General features: G+C 39.0%; 1 protein-coding gene across 2 annotated transcripts in view; it reads right to left on the bottom strand.

The window, feature by feature from the left end:
* THEMIS (thymocyte selection associated) overlaps positions 1-21,671 on the bottom strand; it is a 77,109-nt gene that overhangs the window by 40,914 nt on the left and 14,524 nt on the right. For both annotated transcript variants that reach the window (XM_065679112.1, XM_065679113.1), the window contains exons 2-4: positions 21,309-21,467; positions 13,869-14,327; positions 9,909-10,948 (exon numbers count right to left, since the gene is read on the bottom strand). In XM_065679112.1, coding sequence (XP_065535184.1) covers positions 9,909-10,948; positions 13,869-14,327; positions 21,309-21,467 — 1,658 coding nt within the window. The remainder of the gene's footprint in view (positions 1-9,908; positions 10,949-13,868; positions 14,328-21,308; positions 21,468-21,671) is intronic.

The following is a 21,671-nucleotide window of genomic DNA, read 5'->3' as shown; positions in this document are numbered from 1 at the left end:
GGATTGAGTGCGCCCTCAGCAAGTTTGCCGATGACACCAAGCTGTGTGGTTTGGTTGATACGCTGGAGGGAAGGAATGCAATCCAGAGGGACCACCACACAGTTGTAAGGTGGGATGATGCCAACCTTATGAAGTTTAACCATGACAAGTGCAAGTGCCTGTACCCTGGTCTGGGCAATCCCAGGCACAGCTATAGGCTGGGCAGAGAAGAGATTCAGAGCAGCCCTGCAGAGAAGGACTTGGGGGTGCTGGTCAATGAAAAAATGAACATGAGCTGGCTTCAGTGTGCGCTCGCAGCCCAGAAAGCCAACCGTATCCTGGGCTGCATCAAAAGAAGCGTGACCAGCAGGTCAAAGGAGGTGATCCTGCCTCTCTACTCTGCTCTTGTGAGACCTCACCTGGAGTACTGTGTGCAGTTCTGGTGTCCTCAACACAGGAAGGACATGGAACTGCTGGAACAAGTCCAGAGGAGGGCCATGAGGATGATCAGGGGACTGGAGCACCTCCCGTATAAAGATAGGCTGAGAAAGCTGGGGCTGTTCAGCCTGGAGAAGAGATGGCAGCGTGGAGACCTTGTAGCAGCTTTCCACTATCTGAAGGAAGCCTATAAGGATGCTGAGGAGGGACCCTTCATTAGGGACTGTAGTGATAGGACAAGTGGTAATGGGTTAAAACTTAAGCAGGGGAAGTTTAGATTGGATATAAGGAGGAAGTTCTTTACTGTAAGGGTGGTGAGGCACTGGAATGGGTTGCCCAAAGAAGTTGTGAATGCTCCATCCCTGGCGGTTCTCAAGGCCAGGCTGGACGAAGCCTTGAGTGGTATGGTTTAGTGTGAGGTGTCCCTGCCCTTGGGAGGGGGGTTGGAAGTAGATGATCTTAAGGTTCTTTCCAACCCTAACTATTCTATTATTCTAAATATGGCAAGTTCTTCCTTCTTGTTTCTTCCCCTTTTCAATATCCACAATTCAGAATCCAGATGTCCTAGACAACAGTCACTTGCTTTTTGCACCTTTTATGTACATTAACATTCAGCTGAAAACTTTCAAGGAAGCCTAAAATGTACTATCGTGTAAGAATTTCATTGTTGATATTATTTTTATGTTGTTACTTTTGTTTGTATTGCAGTAACCAATGCACAAAATGCTGCATGCATGTAAAAATGATGCTTGTCTCTATAAATATCCGAGATGAGAAAATGAAGCATAGTGTCCCATTTCATAGACAGAGGAGACAGCTACATGAACAAATTGCCACCAAGTAAATGAGCGTGGATTTACAGCTTATTAACTACTCCATGGCAACTGTCTGTGCTTATTGCTCCAGAGTAAATGTGAGGTAGCTCTGACCCTGACTGAAAGTGCAGCAATGTATCCTGCATTTACCTGAGATTTAAGCACCTGTATAAAGTAACTAATGAGCTATAAATCCACACTCTTTCTTCACACATGGCAGTTTTTTCATGTATCTGGAAACAATGATATTTATGTGATTTGTCTCGTGTCAGTGAAGCAGAATGTGACAGAAGTGGGAATATAAACCAGACCTACTGAGCTCCTGCAAACTTTGCTCTTTGCATAGCCAGAATTTTCTTGTAGAGTTGCTGTTCAATTGCTTCACACATCTCCCTTCAAATGAGAGCAATTCACAAGCACACTCAGCCACCCTTTTCCTCATTAATACTGCAGAGCGTGCATATACCACTTATGCAAAACAGATGGATCAGTAAAAGTATCAGCTTCCAGATACCGTTTCTTCATTTCACACATAAAATATATATATTTTTTTTAAAAATACTCTTAAATTTAAAATTTAAAATAAAATGTTGCTTTGGGAATAGCTTCATCTGTTTTATTCATCAGATTTCAATGCTAGCTAATCTAGAGTCTAAATCAGTGCACAGTCTGATTGGTTTATAGCCAGTGTTGCCCACTAGAATGATGCATAGCATGCCACAAACTGGTAAAGAGGCTTCTTTCTTTTCCTTTTTTTCTCCAGTGACTCCTATCAACACTCCATCACAGTAGTTCAGGTTGACCATTGATATAAGCCACTGCCTACAGCCATTGCAAGCCTGATAATTGCTCTGATTTTTCAGTGGCACCATGGGAATTACAACCAAATTGAATACCCTGTGCCTCCTCAAACCCCTTGTTACTTTCCATTAAAAAGAAAAAAAAAAAGAAAAAAAAAAAAGAAAAAGAAACCCATGGAAGGACAACCTGCATTGCCACAGCATCACAACATACTGCCATTTAAAATATTTACCAGCAAAATTACTTCATGTCCTGAGGTAGAACAAGAACATAATGCTGTTAAATACCTTGACAAAGTTCAGTATAAATTATACACCTCTACCCATAAAGAAGGGAAATTAATTTTCTCAGTACAGATATTAGATACATTATTTTTCAGCCTTTAAAATCTCCGTCATATAATAATTGATAAACCTCATTCATTTCATTATCATCATGCTTTTTTATAGCATGTCTATGGACTAACGCATTCAGAAAGCAGAGAGGGAAAGCCCAGGACTCAGACTGTCTTTATGAATTTTAATGGATTTGATGAGTCTCTCCACAGCATTCTCTCATTTTTGATAATCGCTCAATTCCTCACTGCACGGACTTTCTGGAAAATGTGAGTCATGTTTACAGGTCTTTGGAGATTTGACCCTACTATCACACTGACAGCTACTTTCTCGTTTCATTTCATGGAGCAATACATTTCAAAGCAGAATCCCAACCTTCTGGGATGCTTTCTTTTCTAGGATGCCCGGGTCTGACAGTACTGCAAAAACTTGGATTTCATAAATGAAAGCATAATGTAAATGGGCAGTGTCAGTGCTTTTTTTACATTGACCTCATCCAACACTTTACTGACTGATGAGCATCCTTCTTTTCTCCTTTTTTTTTTTTTTTTTTATTTTTTAGCAGAGGCCACTAGTTTACAGTGCCTGTAAACATCAGTTTCAACCTGTGACAACTAGCACTTTCCTAAACAGCTCCTGGGCCTGATGTGGGGTTAGAGCACCCGAAGGCCCACTCACAGTTTGCAAGCAGCCCCACAAATAAGGCAGACAAGAGGATTATTAGCAGAAACATAAGCCACCTCATGCCAGTGCGCCTTCAGAGCCCAGAAAAGTCCATGAAGGTGTTTAAGCAGCGATGGAGTCAGAAAGTCTGGCAGCTGCCTAGAGTTCAGCAGCTGGCTCTGCGGGAGCCCTGGGAGCTGCCTAGCAAGTCACTGCCACTGCTGTATGTGGGTATCACAGAAGTATAGGGGACTGTGTTTACTGCTGGAGATTTGTTGTGGCGCAGATTATCTCTGGTCAGTTTAAACTGGAGAAATCTTTGGTGACTTCCAAACAGGCCAAAATACAGGCCACAAAAGGTAGCACTTCAATAACCACATTAATTTTCCAACCTCATTTTCCAACCTTCTTGCCATGAGAATGGCAAATGATAAGATGAAGCCTGGAGAATAACCCTGTGGAATGTCACGCTGCCTGGAACCCCAGCTGAAATAAAACATTTCAGATTTCTCTTCACCATTATATTTTGAAGAGTAGAGTTATTCTGCTGCAGTGCTTCCTAGAATTTTGGATTAATTTTTTTACTTTTTTGTCCTGCTTTATAATTATTCATAATTGTGTGATTTTGTTATGCTATGTATTTTGTTATGTACTTTCTGCAAGAGAGAAAAAAAGTGCCAGCCAATTCTCCCTTTACTGACATTAATGGCTTTTGGCTCACACATTCTGTGCAAAATTTTTCATTTCTTATCAAGGGTTCCATATTTTCATGTGGTCTAATTTTTTATTTCTTCTGGGCATCCTTTTGATTTTGATATTTCTTTTCTCTTTGTTCTCCAAGTAATTCATTTTTAGCTTTAAATTAAGCAATTTTCTTTTAATCAGTTGGCATTTTCATCAGTCAGCATATCCAAATGTTCATCTGTACCTTCCTTAATTTCATGTACTATATCAGCATTTCCTGTAGCAGTAATGGCTTTCTGCAATGAAACTTACACCTCAGATTGCTCAGTTTTTCAGGCAATTATCTACTGCTTGTCCTTCTGGCAGGCACATTGCTGTCTTCCCCCCTGTATTTTGGTTTTGAGAGTAACATCAATCCACAGTAAGTGCTTACTACAGACTTGGTGCTTCTCTGTAGAAATTTTTAGCTTTTAGTATTGTTTAAAAGAGAAAGAGGTCTTAATACCAGCTCTCCATACTGAGAATATTAGGAAAAGGCCAGTCATTTAATAGCTGGGGTTGTAGGGTTTCCTGCTCCTCTAACTCCTTCCTGTTGGTTCATACAGGCTCCATAAAGTACCCGGCAGGCCTGATACCCCATCATCCCGATTACAGTGCTTCTCCAGCCAGCAAATCTTGGCTGCTTCTGCAGAAAACGCCAGGACATGAGGTGAGATGACACACATGCAGGCTTCAGCCCAGCAAATGGTCACAAGCATCCAAGTACGTACATAGCTATAAAGATCTCTGTAACTAAGTCCTTCAGCTCAGACTGTCCAGCCTACAAGGAGGAAAAGGACCGTGTGGCACAGCACGGACTTGGTACTAGGAGGAGCAAGAAACTGCAGCACAAAGAGGTGGGGGAATTTGGGATCCATGCAGGAGAGGCTGCAGTGGGGATGGGATTTTGAGAGACTTCAAGAATGTGGGCACAACAACATGTCATAGTCACTAATCTGTAAGGGCTGTGCTACCAGCCTTTCTGTGCTATTTAATAGAGACCTACAAAGCTACTGGAAAAGTGACAGGGAGAAACAGTACATGGGATGTGGGGAAGGAAAGAGAGGGTGAAGGTGAGACAATGCTGCATCTGTCAGAAAGAAACCTTCTTTCTCACATTTGCATATGCATGGTTTTGTACCTGCTGATGAAACACACTTTCATCCCTCTTTTCCAGGCCAAAAGACTAATTCCTGAAGTTTGTTCTTACCTATTTCTTCCTGGCTGTCCTGTGTGTATTTTCTAATACATATTTATTTAGGAAGGTTAGTTTCTTGTCACACTGCAGAAATATTTATGTTAAATCTACTCTATAAAGACCCTAAAAGCATGAAAAAATGCTCTGGAAGCAGAAAAGAAATAGTTAGGAGGAAGGAAAGGAGGCGCTGCAGGAAAATTCATTTGCTGAAAAATGCAGCTTATGTCTTATCAATTTAATTCCAGATAAGTCTTCATTTTGCTGTGAAGACAGATGCGATAAATATGTTAATGGCAGATTTCGATAGCTCAGTTTGTAGCACTGCAAAGCCAGATGGAAATGATAATTTTTTCTTTTATTTTAATTTTGAAATAAAACACAAGAAATCAAGAAAGTTCCTGATACTGTAATACTGCAATGACTTTTTGAAGGATAATGGACCTTAGCACAGAATGACAATTAACTACCATGCCCTGATACTTACTATTAAATTCCAGTTTCCCTGGCTGGAATTCTCTCAGCTTTCTTGACAGAGCTGAGCAGATTCCTGCCTGTGACTGACTTTTCCAGTTCCACATTCATAAAGGTACTTAGCAGAAATCCTAACTTGGAGCTGGTATTTTACTGATTCTACTGATGCTCAGGTTAGAGACATGCCTAACCAAACCTCTGAAAAATAGCATTGGATGGAGCTAATCTCTCTTACTGTTTATCAGGAGCCAAATACTGCCTGTTTTAATTCCTTAAGCAGTGTACTTAGTGCCCTCAGGGTATTAGGACTAAAGTGTGGCCTTCCATGCCTTGATTACCATTCCCCCAGAATCAGTGAATATCAGTGAATATCAGTGAATGCGCTTAACAATATTCGGCATGTGATATTCTTTGATGGTTTCAATTTAAAACTAAGCAATTGAGGGTCATATAGTAACCTTCTTAAATCTGTAGGATATTTACAGCTTTAACTGACAGACCAAAAAAAAGCTGGAAAGTTTCTGCCACTTAAATCCCCTTGTAGGGTAGCATGTAAAAAGCCTGAGGAAATTTTACAAAACAATTCTCAAGCCTCTTTTGTTCAGGATCCCACCTGAAAGCTTATTCTGGAGTTCCTAAGTGAAAACTTGGTTTGTTGTATTCACTGTGGTGAGACTAACTGTGGAAAGAACAGGCACATCTGGCTTGTCTTTTTAAATTAACTATAATTTCAAGAAGGTGAGGTCGTGACTGGTTTCTCCCACAGGAACTTCTCTCCAGGAACAACTTGGCAAGAGAGATAGATGCTCCATTCTCAGATCAGTAGCGTTAACTTCTAGGGGTTTATTAGGTCATTCTCGCTTTCCAGCTAAGCTCACAAGTCAGAAATAGAAAGGCTGAAACTATTTAATTCAACATAGCATTTAGAGCCCTGTGAAGACTTTATTCCAATTATTCCAGTGAGGAAAACGTGGATTTCTTGTGAATGCCTGCTTGTATCCAACTTTTTACCATTAGACAAAGGGCACAATAATTGTTTTCTCATCACTGTCCTCAGCTGGGGATGCTTGTGGGTAGAGGTCATATTAATATAGATATCTGCTATCTGATAATGAGATAGTATCATGGATTGATAGACATCTGATATGTGAAATATCGGATTAATCTAATCATTCAATACATGCTATTTTGTTTCATTTGTTTAGTTTGCATATATTTTATTTAGGTTTGTCTTTGTTTAGTAAATTATACAAAACTGCAAACATATGTGGTCTGGCTGTTTCCTACCCAAACAAAATGATCAGATAAGAGGGACAGAGAAAGTCTATACCGTACTGTGGAGGGAAGAGGAGAGATCTCCAGGATCTGGAAGCGAAAGCTGTGTCAGCAGGAGCCAAGCCAACTTAATTAGCCCTGTGAAAAGACTGGGCAGAGTGCTTGGTTAATGGAGCTATATTATGTTTGAGAATTCATCTGGTGCCTCTGGACTTTGCTGAACTGTGCAAACATCCATGTCTCTGCAGCACTGCACCTTGCACTCAAGCAGAGGCAGTTCTTGCAGTCATCTGAGGTTCCAGTCCATGCTGGCTGTTAATCTCATACAATTCAGTGGCTAATATCGCAAAAAGTACACAGTGAAGCATACGGCACTACTCCTGGCCCTAGTGTTGCCTTATCAATGGCAGAGAACAGCAGGCAGAGACAGCTGAAGCCTCTCTGCCCCCACAGCTTTGCTGTGAGCTAAGAGGTGATCAAAGCACTAGCTATAGCTAGAGGTGATCCACTCTTGCAGAGCATCTTCAGGTATTGGCATAAAACAGCCAGATCTTAGTCCTCTGTGGACTCATGCAGCAGCAGCATTTAATCCTGGAGCACCAAGCCAAGCAGAGTTTCCCAGCTGGTGGGCAAAGAAGCCATTCACCACCCTCCAGCAAGTAGCCAGAGCTCCCTAAGCACCAGGCAGGGAACTGCCACAGGAGGAGCATGACAATTCATGCAGCACTATGGCTTAATTCAGCCTGCCACTTTGTCAGGCTTAAATTCAGCTCATTAGGACATTCATCTGTTATTTATGCAAATAAATCTATGCATAGTCACAAAATATGCAAAGAATGCCAGTTTATCAGTTTGGCACAATTTCCGACTTTCTGAACCCCCAGTCATCCCTGATACTTGTAGAAGAAAATGCAGTCTCCCCTATCACTACCACTGGCAGAGAAGCCAAGGCAAAGATTATGCACTATCAGCCATGTTCTCTCAGACGATTCATGGTGTTTGGAATAGAAAAGATAATGCATTCTGTGTGACTTTAAACCTATTACGTTACAGCTTAGGATGTTTGATCTTATGAATAAGGGATCTCCACCTGTTTCACCTTTTCAGGGAAGTAGATTCACAAATCTGCATAACTCTAAGCATTCCAATTGCAGTTTATATTTATTTATATAGAGCACATGACAAAAATAAAGTTTTCTGGATGAATTTGCTTAAATGTGTTTCATTGTACAGCTGCAGTCTGAGGTTGCTTTCACTCATAAATGTGCAAAAGAACCTGAGCTCACATCTCTCTTGCCCTTATTGCTCTCTCCACAATGCAGGAAAATATTATCTTCTGCGTGAATCTAGACTAGAGTCAGCATCTACCTGCTGCTCTCCACACACCACTATCAGTAACCGCAGGAGATCTGAGTCCTCCTGACAATGATACAGGTCTACCAGAAACACAACTTTAGGGAATTCTTCTCCAGTTCTTCACTCTACACCAACACCAGGATGATGGCCTGCCTGTTAGCTCAAGGGATCAGTTTCTTGTCTATCCTCCCTAGCCTATCAGGATGACTTATTTAAGCTGCTACAAGATTCACTGTACAAATTAGCAGAAAAGAAGTTTCTGTAATGCAAGTAAAGACAAGAAAATGACATGGCTTTTTACTGTATTACCCTATCTGAGGGACCCACCTTACCCATTCATGTCTCCTATGGTCTGTTGTAACCATCTCCCAGAAGATGTGGAGATGTGCACTTGCTTGTGGTCTTGGAGTTGGTGCTGAGGGGAAAAACACCTCCAGTAGGCAAGGAGAGATACTTAACAAAGGCTGCCCCTCCAGGGTCACTATAACTGGACCATAATTTGCTAGCAACACAAAAACTAACCTTCCCCAAACCCCCAAAAATAGAACTCCATGAGTTACATTGCATTTAAAGTGCAACACAATCACAATGCAGAGGCCTGAAAGTATTCCCAGTGTTTTTAATTCTTCCCCTGTAGGGAATTTGTATTTGCGCACGAGAACAACTGCATAAATTAAATACCTCCTGGACAGTCTCTCATTAAAGTCCATAAAGGTGCCCTCCTTTGATTCTTCCAATTTATGAAAGAAAATTGTGGTAGGCTGACCCCAGCCAGCAGCGGAGCACTCACCCAGGTACTCGCTTACTTATGCCTGACATTAGGATTATGATCTCATCAGGAGAGAGAATAATAAGAGCAAAACCAAGAAAACTTGTGGGCTGAGATAAAGGCAGTTTAATAAATTAAGGGGGAAAAAAACAGTGATACAAAGGCACCAGTGACCACCTCCTACAAGCAGACTGATGTCCAACCAGTCTCTGAGGTATGGCAACCTTCCCAGACCAACCACTCCCTCAGTTTTTATTGCTGAGCATAGCAACAAATGGAATATCCTTTTGGTCGTTTGGGGTCAGCTGTGTCATCTGTTTGCCCTCCCAGCCTCTTGCCCACCCATAGCCTGCTTTCTGGGGATGGGCAGCCTGGGAAAAAGAGAAGGCTTTGACACTGTGGGTGCACTGATTTGCAATAGCACTGGTGTTATCAATGCTGTTTAGTCACAAACCCAAAACACAATATCTTACGGGCTGCTGTGAAGAAAATTAACTCCATCTCAGCCAGACCCAACATAAAATGTAATGAACAAATGATTGCCTTGGGTTAGCCATGAAGAAAATTGTCCCAGAAAGGGCACTTACCTCTTAACTTCAAGTGCTATTCTAAACGTCTGCCCTTTTTATTCCAAATCTATTTGCCACTTGGGTAAGCTCAAAACCATGCAGTCAAAAATATCTGTACAACCTGACTTCCTGTGAATTTAATTCTGCTGGTTCCAGCTGAGAAAAAAGATCTTTATATCATTAAAACATATGCTTTTCCTTAATAAAAATTTAAATACAACCACTTCAACTCTCTTCCTTCACTTTTCCATTGGTGCAGTAAAGGATTATCCATGTAAAATTATCCAGCCAAGCTTTCTGCTGTGAGCTGGTATGGTTCCGTTGCTTTTCACAGAACAGTTAACACATACTGATGATTTTAGCCATTGTTGACTATAATGGCCAATTTCCCTATTACAAGAACTGAGAGCCTTCTGTATACAAGCTATTGCAATACACCAGTGAAACGGAGACTGTAAACCAACAGAACATGACCTGTGATTTTAAGAGATTCAAAGACAAGGTGTGATACCTTACCTTTGGAGCTTGTACATCAGTCACACCTTGCTTAGGTACTGTGAAACCAGGTTTTGGTGAAAGTGTTGGCTTTTTAGGAGGCCTTGGTGGTGAACGAAAGGTTTGGTTTTGATATCTTCTCACCATATAGTATTGCTCTTCACTGATCTCTTCCACTTTTGTCTTAGTCACAGGAGGCACAACTGTCTGGACATCTTTGCTGAGCAAATGGACGGACATGTTCAAACGACATACAGGAATCTCCCAGCTCTCCACTGGACTGCTGGCACTACTGATCAGCAAATAAGAGTCTGTGATTTCTTCTTCAAACTGCAGACCAGGCATGGCAGCCACGACATCTTCCTCAATGGAAAGGTCTCTCACAGACACTTTGACGTTAAAAGGCAAACGAAATTCTTTGCAAATCTCAGAAAGCTGGTACTGTTTCTTGTCATGAATCACTTCCACAAATCTACCTTCCATGTACATAGGGAGGAGAACCTTCTTATATGTATCACCTAGTATTTGTTCACAAGCTAAAACATCTATGAGTTTCTTTCTTCCTTCATACAGAACTTCACTAGTCTGGCATTGCTGAACTAGAAATTGATCTCCAACTGAAACAGAGAAAAGCTCTTTATGAGGGGAATCAAAGGCTTTAGTTGCTACGACATGAAGTTGTTCCTTTTCACTTCTTGCTATCTCTAAGTCATAGGCAGTAGGAAACTCCCGAGGTCTTCTTTTGAACCTTCCTTTGTAGCTCATAGGGATTAAAAAATATCTTTTGAGGGGATCACTTCTGATCTCTGAGGCTAGGACTCTTGTTGCCTGGTACTTTTTGTAGATAATGATCTCATTCCCTGTATCCAGAAATTTAAAAGGTTTTTGGCTTTCTGAAGGCCCTTCCATTATCTCAGCAACCATAGGAAATTCCTTGCTTGTTCTCTCAAATATATCTTCCAAAGACAGTGGCTGAAGGAAAGAGCTAATATCATAACAGTCTGTTATATCCTTGACCTCGACATCTAGATCTGAGAGGATATGAACTATGTCCTTTCGAACTGAAAAGAAAAAGACATTGATTTTTGTTTTCAAACTGACATTAGAATAAAACACACATGTCCTATTGGCCAGATACTAGAAGTACCTTCCCTGAGGTATGCATCTCCATACGTAAAGATGCACAATTAACAGGGCTAGTCAAAATCTAGTTTAATTTGAGGTATATGGCTGTTAGATATTCAGGAGACCTCATGAAGGAAGACAGAAACAAGAGGAGATGAGAATAGGATGTGCAAGTGAATAAAAGTTGAAAAAAAAAGGAAAGGGGAAAAAAAATAGCTCACTGTCTTTCTCATAGCACCTCCAAGTTTAATCAGCTGTGCATCTTATCATACTATTTTCCTTGAGTACAAGACGTATTTCTATTATTTCATAGTGACTTATGGTTCCTCCAGAGAAAAGGGTTAGGGGAACATTTGCAATAAATAAATAGCATTTGAACCCATTAACACATATTGTTGCTGTGGCCAGTCTAGGAAAAATATGATATTTTGATATTTATAAGAATAACAAAACCATCTACAATTAGTAGAAAATAATATTTAAAAAAATGCAAAACTTTTATATAATGAAGTCTAAGCTTAGTGTTAGTGAATGAATAAATTTCTACTATGCTCTTCTGTAGTTCTCTTGCATCTTTTACTGCAGCATCTAGTTTTGTTCACTATCAGAATTGAGCCATTGTATTTAACAGTCTGACTGAGAACAACTTTTCATCATCATTGAACTTGCAAAATTTTGGATGTAAAACTTCCAAGTACGAAGCTGACTATGCAGTTAAGGTTTGTTTAAGAATTTGGCTCCAGATCAGTGACACTACAGAGTGCTGACTGGGGCACTAAAATTTAATAAGCAAATAATAGTTAATGACTCTCTTCAGTAAGACTTATTCTGCATAGTCCTGCACAGAAGAATAGTATATCCTGGATTCACACTTTCTTGTAGCAGGACACACTGATATTTTATCCTTAAAAGTTGATAACAGATCTATTTCATATTACAGAGTTTTATGACATTGATTCAGGATCTGTTTATTCCAACAGTACTTTTGCCACATTGACATCTTCAGGTGACAAACATTCTAAGCACCGCAAAGGAAAGCCAATGAAAGAGGAATGACTGGTGAAAATTAAAGTTTTCTATGAGTATCTGGGGGAGTTCCACACACATAATTTGCTCATTATAAAAAATGAGAAGTGTCGAGGATATCTGCTCGCAGCTTGTGAAAGTGTAATCTGCTATCCATCCCTCTTATCGAGAATCTTTTTTATTGAACTGTGGGTAGTATTCCTCACACTTGTGCCTATTTATAGTTCTTCTAAAAATGGTGAAAATCCATTTCTCATGGTCCACAAGAAATCATGTACCATGAAGCCTACTTTTCAAGTTTGTATTAAATAATTATTTAGGACAGATTTAATGCTTTTTAAATATTGAGCACACTATGAAACATAAAATACAATCAACAAATACAGCGCTCCCAAGACAACTGAATCTTCAGAAAGCTTTTTGGGAACACTAAATTCTCATTGATTCTACACATATGTTTAAGCTGGTACTGGAATACACCTAAGTGAATCTAGCTTCAGGAAATGGGCTAGATTCCTGAATCTAGCCAGAGCTGCAGAAAATGTAGTAGTTTATCTCATGAAGATACACTTCCCAGACTCATGCATTAAATCACATAGAAAGTACACCTAAATGCCTCATGATAAGCATTTAACAACTATAGTATATTGTGCTTACAGTCTCTGCCCACTTTTATTCCTCTTTTATTGATTTACCTACATCATTCATCAGAGAAAGCTCAACTGTGAAAAGATTTCCTGCTTAATATACTCATGAATGACATATTTCTGCTAGGATTTAATTTGTATGGTGCACACTGGTTTGTTTCTAGTAAATGCAACTGGCAGAAAAACCTTTCCAAAAGCTAAGCTCTTATCCTGCAAACTTTAAAAGGGTGGGTGCATGAAGAAGTAGAATTGCAGCAGCCCAGGCAGTAGTTGGAAACCAGACATTTTATCCTAAGTTTTTCTTTTGCTTAGTTAGGTATCTCAGTTCAGAGAGGGTACACTATGCATGCACACATCAGTCATTACTGCAGCTTGGCTAGTCTAGTAACCATAGCTCAGGAGCTCTATGCTTATACCTTTGCACACCTTTTAATTTTATTCCCACGACAAATTTTGCTAGCAGGTTTAAAGACATTGATAAGAACACAACTCAGCAGTTGCTGTGTTTTGGTGGAACACCTAGAACAGTGTTAAAGTGTCATAGACAAAATACTTTTTTTTTTTTTCCCCTAATAAAAATTCATAACATAAATGATTGCTTTTAAAGATTTGATTTTCTATTATCTTCCTGTTTCCTCAAATCTAGAGGTTTCTGAAATTGTGAGTCTTTTCTGTTTATATTCTATTGATATTTGCTTCTGCAATAGAGTAAATATGGTTTTGCATTCTGCATCAGCCTCATCCTGAAAAATAAATAGTAATTGAATTTGTTACAACATGTGGGTCTATATTCTTTTCCTGCCTCCTAGCCATAGCCATGAATGATCAAGTGGCTGCTCCATGGCCAAAGTCTGAGACACAAAGAAAAACAATCTGAGAACTCAATAGAATTCTCAAGCTCCACCTTTTCATTATGCAATATATCCGATTTGCAATGATGATTTAATTATAGTAATCGATAAAATGGCAACAGAAAGAAATGCAAGGTAACTTTCTGAATTAACAGCTGATAAAGGAATAAAAGAGGCAATATTATTTTTATATTTCTTCATCTTGAAAGTAGCATCAGTGGCAAATATGGATCACTAATTCTTGACCAAACTGAATCCTTCCTATTTTAAGCAAATTTTGTGTCTTTTGCTATACCGAGTTTATCAGAACATTGACTTTGATTCCTACTTACATTTCATTACTGCCTGCACTTCATAGACAGGTGTGAGAATCAAGCAGCCATCAAAACTCTCAGGAAGTGGATTAGAGAAGTCCCACATATGTATAGTACTTGAAAGTTTGACAATCCTGTTTCTGCACTTAGGGATTTTCCATTCTGCAATCTCTTTTAAGGTGTATATTTGGTCATCTTCACACTCATAGAATTTTCCTTCTTGTGAAAGGGGCAAAGTAAACGAATGAGATTGGTTATTTCTGACCACAACACAGTTCACAGCCATTGTTCCATTGACCTCTTCCACTGAGTTGAAGGTGATGTGCTCACCGTGTTTGATAGTGAGGTTTGCCAACTTTATGTCCTCGTGGCTGTAGAAACATGGATGACCAAATCTTGTTGGCCCGATAGAGACTTTTCTTGTAATTTCTTCAATGCTGACATATGGTGTTTTATCTGCCATAACTTTATAAAGACCTAAGAACAGAAAACTTGCATTACAAAAGGGAAAATATACAAGGCAAGCCTTGCCAAATTTTAGACTATGAATGAAAAAAAAATGGGGAGCAAAGCACATAAAACAATTCATAGCTGATAGTTTGGTTGTTAGAACTGACTCTAAAGAGATAATATCAACTACATGATATTATGTCTAGGCAGCTGGAACTAGCCCTTTTTGCTCTGCATCTGACATCCAACATTTTTACGTCTATGGTAAAAATTTTTCTTTGCCACAGTAAGTAGAAAAATTATCTTAAATTCTCATTTGTCTTCCTAGGAAACCAACCTGTAAGAAATAAATGCAGACATGATATGAGGAAGAGCAGCACTAATGTGAAATGCAAGATAAGTTTTCTGCCTAACCATCAGCACTACATATTCTTCCACACACAGACTGGGGAATCCAAGACCAAATATGTTTAAAGATAGATCACAAATTAAAAAGTAGCACCCATGGATAAGAATAAGCAAAGAAAATTGGTTTTATCATATATGATAGCCCAGACCACCAGATGGAATAATTCGAAGTTTGGGTGTTGTAATATTCTGGCCATTACAAACCAATCAAAATGCTGAAGTTCTGCAAGACAGAAGCTGCATCTGAGCCTCCCTATCCCCTAGGGACACTATTATTTCATGTTAATCATGCCCCTTGAAGCTGTCTCATTGGGAGTTCACATCACAAGAAAAATGTGTACATTTCTGTATTGCATTAGTATTTTCTTAGATGCAGATGAAGTGGATGGCAGGACTTAACAGTAGGGTTTAGCTGAACTGTGTGATTCATCTGTCTTCTTCCCAAGGCACAGCAGTGTGAATGCTGCCTCATGGAATTACACTGCAGCTTCCTGGGACAGGCATTGACTTAGGCTTGCTTCCAAGTGACTATAACTACACATAGAGGTTATTCCTAAGCCAAGCTAGCTAGCCACAAATTAACCAGTAGCTACAGCTACAGTGACAAAGAAGCTACAGTGCCTTTTCTCCCTCATTTCCCCAAGCCCAACCAGCAGAAACTGCACAGGTACAAAGTACAACTTCAACACACTTTTCTTTCTCCCTGGTATTTTTAATGTTGCTCACAGTCGTTTTTAAGACAATTATGAACAAGCAAGTTAGCTACCCCAGTCCTAATCACCACCAGAGCTGCCAGTGCAGATCAGGACAAACTGGCTCATCAGCCTTTAGAATATATTGCAGTGACAAGGCACTAATGATAAACTGAAATCATGGGAAAGACAGTGTCCCCCAAACAGTGTTCCAGTGTCATGCTTTGCAAACACAAGATGGCCATCATCACCTTGCAGTGCTGGGAGAAAGCAAATAGGAATACTCTTCATTAAAAAATTTATTCAAAGTACATACAATGTATCCCAAAGGCAATGTTTATCCACCTGTGATACAGGAGCATGCATGTTGCCCCAAGAAAACCTCCAGAACTGCATTAAAAAGCCTCCATAAGCTATGTTAGAAAAATATTCCCCGTTGAAAATATTTGGCGAGGTACAGGTAAGAGAAATATCATTCTTCTATCTGAGTCTGACAGTAGACTCAGGCTCTACTAATTTTGCTGGTACTATGGGGCTATATGAAAGCCAGCTATTTCAGCAACAAACCAATGAGCATCCTGGGTTAGAAAGCAGGTTTCATATAGAAACATAATTACCAGATCTCATACAAAACTAGACAACTGATTATCCCCTTGGGCCAAGGCAGACTGACTCTGCAAGGGTTGGGTGCAGGAAAATCATCACCTTCCATTTTGCTGGTTTTCTTAATTTGGCTAGCAGAATGCTTGCATAGGCAACTAAAGAGCCATGTGTATACTTCTGCACTGATGAGACCCTTGAAGTAGAGGCACCTAATAACCGCCTGTTTATGCTTATGAGTATGTAAAATTCCATGTTTCTCTCCATATAGAAAAGAGGTGAATATATAAAAATTCATTTTGGTATGATGGGTGAAAGTCACTTGGTTACTATCTAACTCCCTTAATGTGTGATGGTATCTTCTCCTAAATGCTCTCCTTGATAAATATATATATATATATATATACAAAAAAACAAACAAAAAAAAAAGAACCAAACAAAAAACCCAAACCCAAAGAAACAAACACACACACACAAAAAAAAAAAAACACAAAAAACCCTAACCAACCAACCAACCAAAAAACCTCCCACTCTCCCCAAAGAAAAAATATGAACAAACAAAAAAAAAAAACCAAAACAAAACACAAATCCCACACAAACTCACCAAACCCAAAACAACATTACACTATAGGGAACCATTTAGAACCTTATTAAAATCATTATGAATTAAATTACAAACCCAAATATTTTCCAAACTTAAGATAGCAAAGAAATCTCCAGAGTAGGAGACATATGGTAAGTTTGAGATGCTAAAGTTTAGATATTTTGAGGTCAAACAAAAATATTTGTGCATTTTTTCATAAATCATAAAATTACTTAAATTCACTTAGGCTTTCCTAAGAGATCTTGGTGGACTAGTGGGGGGAAAGATGGAAATAGTAAACCTGGAAAAAAGTCTAGCTGGTTTATTAAGAGCTGGCATTATTGCTCCTATATATCTACTTTCTAAATGTAGTCATCTGGTCTACAACCAAAATGAACTGATACCCGATAGTTCTGGAAAAAATTACAGCTAGAGACAAGAATAACTACCCATACATAGTAACTACACGAATGTATAACCCTTGTCACACTCTATAAACCCTCTGCACCAAGGCATTTCCCTACCTAAAGTGCAGGCCTAGCCATAATATGAAAATCAGTAAGCACCAAACCTAATCAGCCCAGCACTTTCAGGAGAGTTTTAGGCACTGATGCACACAGTGGTAGAGAGAGAGGGTTTGGGAATTTGAAAAAAAATTTCTTCACTGGTATGGGAGAGGAAACACAGACCAAGAATCACCCATTTAGTCCAGTGGGAAAGCATGTTTTGCAAGAGGGATGTTTCTAGCACCTTTTTACAGAACAGTATATGCAGGTCTCTTTTAGCAGTTATTGAGTGATACAGTGTATTTCCCTGTATCTTTATAGAGATTCATTTTCAGTCTCAATTATAATTGAGTCCTGAAGAAAAGGAATATGCTTTTTAATATCTTTTTTATTTATTTTTCCTACAGAAAACTGAGAAAGCTAGTAGTTAGGCTCACCCAGTAGAGAAGCAAGTAGCCTTCAAGGAGAAAAAAATAGAAGACCTTCTGTTCCAGACCAGTAATGTCTGCTCCCCAAGGTACTGCAGAAGACTGGAAGGAGCTCAGTTCCCAACTTCTCTGGAGGTGATTTTATTTCTGTTCCTCTTTCCACTCACTTTCACCACACACTCTGCTACCTCCTCTGCTCCAGCATGCTCCTTTCCTTATCCTGCCCCAAAGGCCATCTCTCCTATGTCTCCGTCACCTCCTATTGAGATCAGCCTTCTAATGCCTAACCCCTTGTCTTCCACATATGTACTGTATGGCCACAGACAAGCCCCTGTCCCTTGGCTTGCAGAGGGGGGAAGCTAAAAGGCACAGCCATGCTCAGCTATGCATCTGTCAGACCACGTAGGAATAAGCAGCAGTGCTACCAGGGACCCCCCTGAGAGCACAGACAGCCTAGCAATATTTTTGCAGGAGAAGGAATTTAACAGAACAGAATGAAATCATTTGTGCTGGCACACAGTTTGGGTGTTGTGCAAATTACCTGTCTCTGCTAACTTGTTAGTAGTGAAAATCATAGTTCAAAATGCTGTTAGATGTAGTCATTGAAGTGTCTATAATAACAGCAGAGTTCCTTTTTTACCCAGTACATGTGCATAGAAAGAATAGCCTGGCCCTCTGAGGCATGAAAAAGAGCAAATTAGAATAAGGATAAAATGAAATAACACAGATAGTGAACTTGCAGTTGTAGTGGTTTCTCCAATGCAAGAGACACATTAGGCCTCTATCAAGGATCTGATTTGCCAGAGCAGAAAAAAAGAATTCTGTAGACTGCAAATGCATTCAAAAAGACAAAGAGTAAGGATCGTTTAAAGCAAATGAGCCCAGTTCTTCACTCACAGAGACACTATCCCCAGAGTAACAGAAGTAGAAGAGTTACTTATTTATGCTAGCATGCACATGGTGAAAGGATACATGAGCCCACCACACACAAATGATAACTCACAACAGAGGAAATTGAAAATAACATCAAAGCAAAAGATTTCTTTGCATCAACACTGACAAGAAAGCACTGTACATACAATGTAAATACAATGTCAACCTCCTAGAGATCTGTGGATATTTTTCTTGAAGTAAGTCAATGGCAGTGTGAAAAAGATCATCTGCAGTTTGGTTCTGTGCTTTGTTCTGGAGACAGGGGCAAGCCAGAAATGCTCTAATATAATGTTTTGTTCAGAGTTTAGCATGTGTATGCAATAAAGTGAAAAGGAAAAAGGTCAAGGAAAAGCAGAGACCGGGACATCTTGACTTTGTAAAGCAGAATCATTCTTCAACTCAGAACTAAATTAGAAAAATGACAAATTTACACCTTACCAAAAAGCTCTTGCATGCATAACAGTACACATACAGAGAGAAACAAGAGAGTGGCACTCCCTGTTCTGCTGATAAGAAGTGTCATTGTGCCCCTCTTCAGTGCTGCTGTTCAGTAATACCCGCCATGTGGAGGACAATAATGATGAATTTTAGCAAAATGAACTCTGAATTTATTTTTCTACTGAAATAACCCGGTTTTCTGAACACTGGTTGGGAGAATTCAGAAATATTCATGCGAATTGTAGTGATCAGACCAAATTTGAAAATGTACTCAATAGGGCAAAACCATCCAAATGCCAAGTTGTAAAGTTGATCACTTGAATGCGAACAAATCCAGATTCACCAGGTTCAAGCATTTGAAATCATAAGTCATTCTGTTCTAAAAATCAGGAGATTCAACATTAATAAATGTAGGATTACTTTTATCACTCAGTTGTGTTGGATATTTTAGAATTCAAATGTTCAACCCCATCTGCTAATCAAGATTTAGAATATGAGTATATTAGTATATGTGCCTATACTTTAGAGACAGAAGAAATTTTAATAATGGCAAAGCAGTTTGGATTTGAAGAAAAATACCAAGTATCCTGAGAGTTCACAGTACAGCTATACTTTAATATCTCTAGATAGCCACAGATAATTGTCTTCGATCACTATATTTGGGCCCTACTAATGCTTGAAAATGGCATCCCAAAAAAGTCTTTTAACAAGTGGTCATACAAATGGCTCTGATTCACTGAGTAAGAAAAACAAGAAAGTAAACTGAGGATCTACTGGGGAAAAGAAAATTGTATATAAGACTATTTTAGGCAGAAATTTGTATTTTAGAGATTGAAAATGAAGGCATGGCAAAAGATATTTTCCCGTGGAATTCAGATAAAACATTCATTCTCAGGTGCTTTTACACTTTACTTGCTTCATGAAGTGTGCCTTGTCTTCCTCTGTAGAAAAAGCACATACCAGTTTGGACACTGGCATAGCCTAAACCATATATATGCATGTGCACACATTCTCACATGCTCAGCAATTCATTAGAAGAACATCAATGAAATTACTAAGTCAATCAATTAGAATCATTAGAAGAACAATCATTAGAAGAACATCAATGAAGGTATTAGAAAACACGCAATTATGTTTTCCTACGCAGCACCAATTTAGCTTCCCACGTGCTTGCAGCACAACACAGTGTTAATTAAATGTTTACATTCTGTGATTTATTTTTGTTCTCCTACAGAACTGTAGTCTCATTCAGTGCATTAGCTAGAATTAGTGCTAGCCAAAGTGAGTTCTGGATGTGATCTTTGTCTCTTGAGGGCTGCTGTGTCTTGTGTGTGCTCTGTCCCAGTGTTTCCTATATTCAGGTGTCCCATAACTTCTCTCCCAGACCTACACAGGCTCCCTCCCACATCCCACTTGCCTCTTTTCTGCTGCCTGCAAGACTCCAAGCATATGAAATGCTGTACATGTATATTTCTGTGCGAGTGCAGTCCTCTTCTGATGCTGGTAAAACACCTCTACTGCTATCTCCAGTCCCTGATCTTTGCTTGTTGAGTCTTCATCATGTTCCCCTGCTCCAAGATCCAAACTTTTCCTATCAATCAGTTTCCTAACCTAGTTTGCCTCCTCCACTTCCCACACATGGATGCTGACAGTCCAGCACTTCTCCCTCCGTAGTCCAATAACTTCCCCATTTAACATGGCTGGGCCCTAACAACAGAGGAATTGAGATGAGAGAATTAAAAAATGAATAAATATGACATACAGGACTTGGCCAGCTCACCCTAAAGAGGCCATATAAACAGAGGGAAATGTGTTAAATAACAAGTCAGTACCACCTGCCAAATTTCAGGTCCATCCTCCAAAATACAGATATTTTGGGACTTTGCTATAGAACAGCTGAAGTGGTCTTTAAGAAGGAAAACACATCCATTTTCCTCTAATACTGTTTCCACGCATGGAGCAGCCACTTTGGCTACTGGAATTAAAATAAATCTTTGAAGTAAACCCAAAACATAGCAAAATATTTGCAATACTTTATATCAAAAATAATAAAATAAAAATATAATAATAATAAATAAATTATAGTCTGAGCACACAGCAAGGAGATTTTAGCTCAGAGAAAGCTTGGCAAAGTCATAAATAACTGAAAAGAAGCTTTTGTAGTAATCTTAAGTAGAGAAAGTTTAACTACCAAACATTATAACCTTAATAATATTTATCCAGGCTTGAAAAAGAACTGTAAGAGTTGAAATTTAAAAGCAAGATGATTGTGTCTTGCGCCATCTAATAAAATTATATCATTGATAGTAGAGTTGTAACCTAAACCAATTGTCAATCAAGGAAGCAAATTAATAAAATGAACAAAGCTGACTACTCAGGGTTATAATTTCTTAAAAACATGCATTCATGAAATACTATACCAGGAAAATTCAGTGGTAATTCCACTTTGGCTGAAAACTGGCTGACTTCATTATTCTCACAGATACTTGCTATAAGCTTATTAATTTTGAAGCCAATAACTTTAATGACTTCTCCTGTTGACAGGCAGCATTCATGTCCAAACATTTCATAGATGGAGCCTGAAAAGAAACACAAAGAAAAGCATTATTCAGCTTTTTCTCACTTTTTCAAGTGACTTTACCTCTTTGAATGAAAGCAAAAATACTTAAAACAAGTTATATGAAACAATACTTATATATAATAACTTATATATAACTAACCTAATGTTTTATTTTCTTCTTTAGTGTCTTGAGAGAATCTTGTGACTTCAGTGATCTCTAGGT

Source organism: Lathamus discolor, chromosome 5, assembly GCF_037157495.1.
Source record: "Lathamus discolor isolate bLatDis1 chromosome 5, bLatDis1.hap1, whole genome shotgun sequence".
Classification (NCBI taxonomy): domain Eukaryota; kingdom Metazoa; phylum Chordata; class Aves; order Psittaciformes; family Psittacidae; genus Lathamus; species Lathamus discolor.
The sequence above is the reverse complement of the archived record's forward strand: the minus strand, read 5'-3'. Positions and strand labels throughout refer to the sequence as shown.